Consider the following 10,743-nt stretch of genomic DNA (forward strand, 5'->3'; position numbering starts at 1 on the left):
TTTTTTTAAGGCCATGGACTTTGTGGATCCTTATTTGTCTCCTAGGTTAGTGCTAACGTATTTGTTGTTTTCTATATACAGGTGTTTATTGTTAGAAAAATAGCTTCAACTAAGCCACATTAAACATTAAAATTATATTTTAGCCAACGTTTCAACATTCTTTACAAACTAGTCAAATTGATGATGTGACAATGAATCTATTTATTTTCCTATTTTATCCTTGTTAAATTATTTATTCGAAATTGTTTTTAAAAAAATTCCAGTAAAAATAAATCAATAGCCTCAAATATTCAATTACTCTCTCTCTCTCTCTCTCTCTCTCTCTCTCTCTCTCTCTCTCTCTCTCTCTCTCTCTCTCTCTCTCTCTCTCATTTCATATGCAATCGGAGTCCTAGTTTCATATGCAAATTGTATGCGAATTGTTCTTAATGCGCTATATTGAGTTTTTAGTACAGACATGGTAGGATTCCAAGGTTCAAAGCTCAACCATAAAAGAAACGCATAAAAAAGCCATGAGTCGATGGTCGTCTTTCAGCAAATCTGATCCGTGTCCTTCATCGACCAAGGAATATCAAAAAATGAAGAAAGTCAAGACACGCTTGAAGCCTTACCTTTGATCTTCCTCTCCGCCGTGGCCAAAGCCTCGCCAAAATTCCATGACGCCGATCTTAGGGAACAACTCCACGATGGCAATTGAGATCTGACTTCGAAGGTGAGCTATGACGAGTCGTGGGTTCGACTTCATAGTCGAGGACGAGCAAAAGCGAGACCAGCAATTCGGTTCCAGACCCCGACGACGAAGGATGATGATGTCTTGATGGCTCTGGGAGGAACTCCGATTCGCCGGAGCAATGGCGAGGAGGCTATAGATCTCTTGCTTAGAATTCAGGGAGAGTGAGCATACTAGCCCAATCAATCTACCAATATTAGGAGAATAGCCCAAGTTTGAATAAATTAAATGAATAGCCCAATTAATATTTCACTACCTAAATTACCTCATATATAAGAGCAAAACTCAATTTTCCAAAAACTTAAACCTAAACTCGTTCTCGTCTTCGTCCATTTCACGCCACCGATCCACTTCACGCCGCCGATCCATTTCACGCCGCCGCGTCGTCGCCAATCGTGGTCCATCCTCGTTGCTGATCCCTAACGTCGCCGGCGAGATCCGCCATAGACGCCGTCAAGTTCTTCCATAGACGGCGTCGATTCCATCGAGCTTCGGGGGCGGCGATGCTCGACCTCACCGAAACGAACCAGCTCGACCACGGCGCCGAGGAACAAGATGAAGAAGGGAAGGCGATTTGCTGCTTGGCGGCGCAGGGAAGGTACGGCGAGGATCGGCCGGACTGGTGAGGAGAGAGAGTGGTGAGAGATCGGAGGTGGAGAAGAAGAAGAAACAGTTAATTGTTGATCCCTAACTCGCGGAGAATCGACGGCTCAGATTGACTCGAAAATCGGCGGGGGGAGAGGAATCGGCGGCAGAGAGGAAATCGGCGGCGATGGAGGGGATTGAGGAGAGGCACTTTGTAAATTCGCGAATCGGTTAATTTAATTAACCTACTGGAGTGAGTTAGGTTAAGTAATTAACTGATTTGTGAAGGATTTGAAATTAACAAAAAAATTTACAAAAATCATAACTTAAGTCAATTGATATTCAAAGCATTAAATTAATTAACCTAATTCCGAATTCAATCATTTAGTAAATTAACTTTACTCACAAAAAATCAGAATCTAAACTAATATTCAACCAATAAGTTAATTAGTTAACCTAACTCACTCCAGTAGGTTAATTAAATTAACCTATTCGCGAATTTACCAATGGCATTATGGTCTGAGCCGAAAATATGGGCTATTTGCTTAATAAAATGAAACTTGGGCTATTCCCCCAATAAGAATGACAAACTTGGCTAATTACAACAAATTTTACTTTATTTAGTGCCTCGTTGTTTATTGTAATTTTGAAATGTTTAATGAAGGATGTTTTGGATATTTGATCTTCTTTAATTTATGTAAATGACTATTTTGTAAAATTAATAAAACCTTGATTATTTAGTAAAACTCAAATTTGCTATTGACTATTTAGCTATAGAGTCCTTGTTAATTTTATTTCAATTAATTCCAGCGTATGTTGTTTTGTTTGCAATTAATTTCAATACACGTATTTTTTTTTGAGGAAGCGTGGCCGGCACCACGAGCGAATTTCATTAGAAAGTCTCACTTATGGCGGAGGAATACCGTGGTTACAACGGGTAATATCATTGATAACCTCACTCATCGCACATGGTGGGACAAGCCCCAACCACCGCGATGCCGAGGAGAAATTAAGTGCATAACGAGCCAAAGAATGGGCAACAACATTACAAACACGGGGGATGTAAGTGAACTCTAGAAAAGAAAAAAGAGACTTGCTAACCTTTATATCCCCGAGGAGGGTGCCGAGCTCGGTGGCCGGAATAGAGTCTCTCTTCACTGCTTGGATCACCTCGAGACAATCCGATTGCACCACCACTTTGTTATACCCAAGCTCCGTCGCCAACCGAAGCGCCACCCCCCCTCCCCGCGAATAGCAGAAGCCTCCACAAGGGCCGACGTGAAGCCGACGTTCTTCACCAAGATCTCCGACGCGATAACCCACCCTCGGTGGTCCCGAAGTACACAACCGGTGCCAAACTTCCCACCTCTAGAATCAAGGGCCGCATCAACAGAAACACTAACCAAACCGGGCAACGGAGGCTGCCATACCGGCACTGGCATCGCGTGGTTCTCGGGGGGGGGGGGGGGTGGCCTAGAGGGATTAGCTTTCCGATACGCATCGAGAAAACCTCCGGACCAATCCACAATCTCATCCGGAGTCCATTTATCCTTCCCCGCTAAAACGTTGTTTCTATGATTCCAAATTTCCCAAACCAAAACAAGAAACAACTCCAAATTACTTACCTCGACGGTTTCCATGACAGTGATGAAGAAAGAGGTAGCACCATCTCCTCGGAAAGAACTCACCAAGTCCCCGAAGTTCGTAAGCTCCCACACTTTCCGAGCCCACCGACATCCCCAAAAAGCGTGACCAATCGATTCCGGTCCGCCGAAGCAAACCGGACACTTGGCATCATGAGAAACCTTCCGCCGGACGAGGATCGAGTTAACGGGAATCCAACCTTTGCACCCCTCCAAACGAGGAGCTTGACTTTGGGCGGGATCGACAGCTTCCAAAGAGTCTTCCACCACGAGCCGGTGGACCTCGAGGCGGAAGCGGAGGCAAAGGCACGTCGGGTTGGGTTAGAGGCCACGCGGTAGCCACTCTTGATCGTGTATTCCCCGTCTTTAGCAAAGTGCCATCGGATAGTATCAGGCAACCCTCCGTCGGTAGTAGGGATGGCAAGGATGTCGTCCGCATCCCTTCTATCGAACATTGCTCGGACCAATGCTTCATTCCACTCCCCGTTGTGATGTTTTAGTTCCGCCACACGCATATTCTCAGGAATAGGGGGAGGATCGGAGAGAGTAAAGAAAGGGGGACAGGGGATCCACCGGTCGCCAATAACGTGAGTACTCTCCCCATCCCCAACCTTCCACCTCGAGCCGCTATCAATGACCTCCTTCCCCCACATCAAACCTCGCCACATCGAGGAACTATCGAACGCACATTTAGCTTCGAGGAGAGAACCGTTGGGGTAGTAACTAGCTTCAAAAACTCTCTCCACAAGGCTGCCCCAATTTCGGATGAATCGCCACACATTCTTGGCCACTAGCGCTTGATTAAAGCGTTCCAAGTCCCGGAAACCCAATCCTTCTTCCGACTTGTGCGCCGTTAACTCCGATCATTTGCACCAATGAACCTTCTTTTCATCTCCACTATTTCCCCACCAAAACTCCGCGATGGCCTTGTGAATGGTGCCGACAAGGGTCTTCGGGAGACGGAAACAAGTCGCAACGTACCCGGGGATGGCTTGGAGGACCGCCTTAATGAGCACCTCGCGCCCGGCTTGAGAGAACCAAATCCCCCTCCAAGATTTGATTTTCTCCCACACCCGATCACGAGCGAAAGCAAACAAATCGCAGGTACGAAGGCCGGTGAACGTGGGCAGCCCTAAATACTTCTTGTGGCAAGGGGTTAGCGAGACTCCAAGGCTTGTAGCAACCTCTAGTTTAGACTCCTCTGTCACCGACCAACCAAAACACACATCGGACGTGGCAAAGTTGACGACTTGCCCCGAAACCGATGAATAGATGGAGAGACACCGAGCGACTTCCTCAATCTCTTCAACACACGCCCGGAAGAAAACAAGACTATCGTCTGCAAAGAGAAGGTGTGAAACCCGAAGCTCGCCTCGGCCAAACTTTACCGCCGAGATGAGACCTCTCATTTCCTTGTCCAAGAGGAGCCAAGACAGCCCCTCTGAACAAAAGAGGAAGAGAAAAGGAGACAGCGGGTCCCCTTTCCGGCGCACAGGAAGGGATGTGCGGCGCACATGAAGGGATGTGCGGCGCACAGACCCCGAGTCCAACTTATTTGTCACGCGTTTTAATTGTAATCCAAGCCATTGGACACGATCTGACGGCTCATATGAGCTCCGAAAAATCTAGGAAACCTACAAAAACACTTTAGTTTATTTAGAATGATATCTTTGCTTTTGTTTTTAGTTTGTTTTCTCATTCGGCCGCAAAATCCTGGGAGAGAAGAAGCGTTCAGAGAGGATCATCGTCGCCACAATCTCGTTTTCACCATTCACAGTTTTTATCTCTATTCTCTGAATCTTTGGAACTCCCGTTTTTATTAATATAATTCAGTTTTTAGTCATGATTGCTTTATATTCATCTCCGTTTATTCTCCGTTCAATCATGCACTAAATTCATTAAGGGCTATGGTGTAGCGAATTAGGAATATGGTTATGGATTCAATCATGTCAAATTAATGTTCATATGCTCTATCATGTTTGTTTATTTTAATTCCATGTGTAATGCTTGAATTCGATTAGCTACCGTGTTCATGATATTAGGATTGCTTGTTGATCGGAAGAGATTAGGTTAGTCGTGCACAATGATTAATTTACCGGGATACATTCATAGGCTAGACATAGCTAGGCTGTTTCGGAGTCGTGTGACCGTTCTTGTTTTTAATGCTAACTGTTGTTTTTAGAGGTTGAGATTGAGAGAAGATATCCCGGCATAAGTTTAGATTCTTAGATGTTCGAGAGAAATCTTAGATTACCATTATCGTGAGCGTGATTAGCAAACATAAGAGTGTGTGTTTTGTGCTAAATTTCCGAATCCAAACCATAGGAATAACTTGTGAAGCCGTAGTTCTTGCTTTCTCATTATCGTAATCTATCGTTTTTTAATTGTTTTTTTAATTTTCGTTCGTTTTGACAATCATCAAATCATTGGGTTCAATTCGTGCTAGTAATCTTATCAATTTAATTAAACATTTTCCTCGTAGGATCGACTCGTACTTACGAACTTTACTACTTGAGCGACTACGTGCACTTGCATACGAAAAAATCGCAACACACGCATGTGTTGAGAAGATTCTTTTTTTGGACGAGGAGTTTCATTTTTGGATGAGGAGATTTCCTTTTTGGATGAGGAGATTTCTTTCTGGACGAGGAGAATCTCCACGCGCGAGGATGTCATTTGGGCGATGAGATTTCCTTGTTGGACGAGGAGAATCTCCACGCATGAGAAGGTTATTTGGACGAGGAGATTTTCTTTTTGAAAGAGAAGAATCTCCGCACGCGAAGAGGTCATTTGGGCGAGGAGATTTTCTTTTTGAACGAGGAGGCTTCCTGGCATGACGAGGAGGCTTCCTGGCATGACGAGGAGATTTTCTTTTGCCTTTCCTAATCCTTTTTGTGTATGATGTCATTTTTTCCCGATTGAAAAATATTGGCAAAACATATCATACATCTTTGCATTCAAACCCGTTGAATGAGTTTTAAGGAAATCATAAGCATGATAAATGGACTATAACATTTCTAGCTCTGTGACTAGGACTATCCAGCTAAACATGTTAATATGAATTTGATAATAGACAAACAAATGATCTTAGGATTGAAATGAAAATTTAAAAATGTGACAAACTTCCAACATGATGTACAAAATTCAAAAACATGAAAATAAATCATTGTAATTTATGATGAGATAACAATTTTTTTTTTTTTTTTTTTTTTTTTGCTTGGAAAATACTTTTGCTTATTCATTAGAACATTTCATTCTGATATATTTTTCTCTTAAATATAATCATTGTAACTCCGATGCATACGCACAACATTCTAAAGCAAACATTTTGTTTGAGAAATTTCATTTTGTAGACCTAAAAACTATCAAAATATCAAGATTAGACCCATTAGTTTAATAATATCTGAAATTGGACTTTTGGACATTTTTCGGACAAAATACCCCTGAAATTCAAATAACCCATATTACTCTCTCATTTTCAAATCCTCTTCATCACAATTCTTGTCACCTTCGAATTGGTTGCGCTAGGAATTTGGGTATATGTTCAACTTCGATTTTGAGGGTTTCGCTTCGTTTTTGAAAAAATTCCATAGTTAGAATTTCTAAAAAAATGAAAAAATCCGATGAATCTCATCGGAGATCATCGGATTCCGATAAAATCCGATGAATCTCAACGGAGATCATCGGATTTCCGATGATCTCCGATGAGATTCATCGGATTTTTCCATAGTGAGAGTTTTTTCAACCCAAAATTTGTGCTCAAAATCCGATGAAATCCTCCAAAATCCGATGCGGGATGGCAATTTGGTCCGGACACGAAACACGAAACGGTTACGACACGATTTAAAGCGGATTTGGATCTCAATAAATGGATCGGTTCTTAATTGGGTCGAACACGCTAACACGATTAAATAATGGGTCAAAACGACACGATTACGGTAACACGAATAAAATCCGATTAACACGATTATTAAATGGTCGACACGAAACACGATTACGACCCGCACGAATATGACCCAATTAATACGATTACGAGTAATAACACGATTACGACCCAGTTAAACACGATTAATATTATATATGTAAAATTATTAATTTATAACTATAAATATACCATTGATATTATAAAATATGATGAAATAAAATAAGGTATATTCATATCAATATCAATTAACGTATGATAACATATACTCAATAGTATACCAATCGACTTCATGAGAGCAATAATAACATATCAAATTAGTTGTTTTCAATTACTAATTTAAGTAGTACGTCTAGTGGTGTTATCATAATTCACAATTTACAATCTCAATAACAATAATCACATAATAATGTATCGTATTCAATTTTATTTGATTTCAATTCAATTCAATTTACATTGAACAATCACAATTTACAATTCACAATCACAATAACGTACAATAGTCTCATAATAACGTATCGTATTCAACTTTATTTGATTTCAATTCAAGTCAATTCAATTCATATCGAACAATTAAAATTAACAATCCACAATCGCAATAACAATAGTCTTATAATAACGTATTATATTCAATTTTATTTTATTTCAATTCAATTCATATCGAACAATCACAATAACAATAGTCTCATAATAAGTAATAACGTATCGTATTCAATTTTATTTCATTTAAATTCAAATCGAGCAATCACAATTCACAATAACAATAGTCTCGTAATAATGTATCCTATTCAATTTTATAATTTGATTTCAATTCAACTCATATCGAACATTCACAATTCACAATCACAATAACTATAATATCATAGTAACGTATCATATTCAATTTTATTTGATTTCAATTTTAATTCAATTCATATCAAACAATCACAATTCACAATCACAATTACTATAATATCATAATACGTATCATATTCGGTTTTATTTGATTTCAATCCACAATCATATAATCAATAGACACCAATTTTAAAAATTTTACATTCTCCTATAAAATATAATTTAGTCACTTTACTTTACTTTAATATTTAATATATAGTATATAAGATTGAAATTTTAAATATAAATTATAATATATAATATAAATAATATATTTCGTGTGATTTTAAACTTTTATTATTCATGTAACTACAAATTTTTAGATTAATATTGAAATTTGTCATTCCCTCCATTTATCTCCACAAAATTTCAATCTATTCTTTTTATTTTGTTTTACCCTCCATCAATTTCCCTCCTTTTTTTTTACATTGATATTTCAATCCAACTTTTTTTATTTTGTTATCACGCAGACTCAAATAAAGAGAGAGAGAAGACTCAATACAAAGCACACACAGAAGAGAATGAGAACGACAATCGGGAGAGAGAGAGAGAGAGAGAGAGAGAGAAGAGAATTAGAAATCTGAATTGGGTTTTCTTTTAGGGTTCTTCGTCGGAGTGGAGGCCGATTGGGGTTAGAAATCTGAATTGAGGCCGATTGTTGCTATAGCCGTGGGAGTGTCTGGAGGGCCAGATAGCATGGCTCTGTGTGTTCTGAGTGCACAGTGGAAGATCAATGGCCTCGGAGATTCTCGTGACGGGGATGGGTTCATCGACGGGATTCTCGCCATTGTCGTTGATCACGGACTGCGCTCCGAGAGCAAAGACGAGGCTGAAATGGTTTCTCGCAGGGTCTCCGAAATGGGTATAACTTTTTATATCGATGTAGATCTAAATGAAGTGAGAAATGATATGCTTGTTGCAAAAGATGACTAATCTATGGTTTTTTGGTGTAGGAATCAAGTGTGAGATTTCCCAATGTGTGTGGTTGGACGGTCGACCGAAACAAGGTCACTTGCAGGAATCGGCTCGTGATATGAGGTCATTACTTACTTTCTCTCTGTGTTTGTCTGATTTTTTTTTAGCCAAATATTCTGGTTCGGAGACTTGAATTACCGACTCAACATGTGTGACTCTGAGGTTAGGAAGTTCGTTGAGCTGAAAAAAATTGGGACAAACTTGCATTTCAGTTATTAGTACATATCTCTCTCCGTTTCTCAACATTAGTTCATTCTGATATGTATATTATAAACCCATTTGCTCTATGCAGTGACTACTGAGTATACTTCCTTATTTCTTATATTATATTTGCTCTATGGTTGATACTGGTCGACTGCAAAAATTTAATTTTTTAATTCCTTAATTTTGAATGATGTACATCTATAACATTTGTATGCTTTGTATCTCTTATCAATTATATAAAAAAAGTAATGACTATTGACACTCACAGGTTAAGCCATTTGGGGAGATTGGAAGACAGTCACAGGTATTTATTTATTTATTTTCTTTGGTTTTCCTTCAGTGAACTGCTTAGATTGATGTTAATGAATGCCTGGTGCTAAAAAATCGATACTTTCTTCGTTTCAACTATCAACCTTACCCTGTTGAGTGCATTTTTGTGTTCATGTCTTATTGGTAAAGTAGTAGTTTTTAAATAGTCTTAAAATTTTGTTGCTTTTCTCAGTCTACGGAAGTCAATTTGAGTTAATAGGGTGTATCCCTCTCAGGGACAATTCGATAAGAAAACAATATTGAGGTAGATTGCAATGACGGTCACTGTGGAATGCCAGTGAAAGTCGAAACAAGTAACAATTCTGTAACTTGATAAATTCTGTCTGAGATATTAGTCAGCTACTTAATTGTTGAAGGCCTTGCAAAGGGCTATATTTTATGTAATTTTTTTTTGGCACAACTTTCAGGTTGGAGTGATCTAGATTCTATATTGTCAGAGAGTTTCATTCAAATTCTCCTCTCTGCCTACCCACAGAAAATTATGTATGATTTAGTTTTTAACCAGAGAACTACTTGTAGATGCGGTGATTCTGCTTGATATTAATTTAATACCCAAGAGTGTGAAAACAACTAGATAAAACAATAACAAGCAAAGGCAAAAGCATTATTAGAAGAGCAAGAGTAACTTTGTAAACTCAATCATGGACAAATTGTTTTGGCCTCAACATATTTTGAGCAATAATGCTTGTAAATTGATCGGCTAAACTAGAAAAACCTTCCTCCATGTTTGGTGAGTTTCTCTCTTTAATTTCTTCAATTGATGTCCAAAATTCATCATTAGTAATTTGGGGTTTTTTTTATTTTTTATTTTTTTTTATCATGGATTCAGAGTTTTAAGTTTAAGTTGATGAATAATAATCTAAAATGATTGTTGATTCTAAGCTAAATTTATTGATTGTGTAACACAATGGTCGTAAAACTGACCGTAAAAGCGAGATCGTTGGCACATTGCCATGATTCGGCATAACCCATGCCTCATCTTAATCGATTGCTTAATAAGTGATTATTTTTCAGCACAACTTAGTATATGAATTCTTTCAGAATATCAAGGACACGATTAAAACACGATTAAATAACCCATTTAACACGACTATTAAATGGTTTAATTTAAATGGTTATGGATCAGTAAAAAAATAAACGGTCGGATTTGGATCTAAACTTCAAACACGATTATTAAATGGTCGGATTTGGTTCTAACAATTATTTATGCAAACACGATTAACACGACACGATTACGACACGAACACGAAATTGCCATCCCTACTTTTTATACATATATGGACTTGCAAGGGCATTTTTGTCCGAAAAGTGTCCAAAAGTCCAATTTCGGATATTATTAAATTAATGGGTGTAGTTTTGATATTTTGATAGTTTTTAGGTCTACAAAATGAAATTTCTCTTTTGTTTTGTCAACCAATGAATAGAGAAATACGAACTTGGTCAACTGATAAATAAAGAAATACCATTTAATTAATGTATAA

The 10,743-nt window shown here is 38.6% G+C and overlaps 1 protein-coding gene across 1 annotated transcript; it reads left to right on the top strand.

The window, feature by feature from the left end:
• The first annotated feature begins 8,365 nt into the window (after positions 1–8,365).
• On the top strand, positions 8,366–9,684 carry LOC149403114 (uncharacterized). Its single transcript, XM_089608634.1, has 5 exons — positions 8,366–8,615; positions 8,707–8,791; positions 8,836–8,890; positions 9,201–9,236; positions 9,670–9,684. The coding sequence occupies exons 1-5, from the start codon at positions 8,450–8,452 to the stop codon at positions 9,682–9,684; spliced, it is 357 nt and encodes a 118-aa protein (XP_089464760.1). The 5' UTR covers positions 8,366–8,449.
• Positions 9,685–10,743: the final 1,059 nt, after the last annotated feature.

Source organism: Urtica dioica, chromosome 3 (assembly GCF_054948205.1).
Source record: "Urtica dioica subsp. dioica isolate 48M chromosome 3, U.dioica_male_clone48M_v1_H2, whole genome shotgun sequence".
Lineage (NCBI taxonomy): Eukaryota > Viridiplantae > Streptophyta > Magnoliopsida > Rosales > Urticaceae > Urtica > Urtica dioica.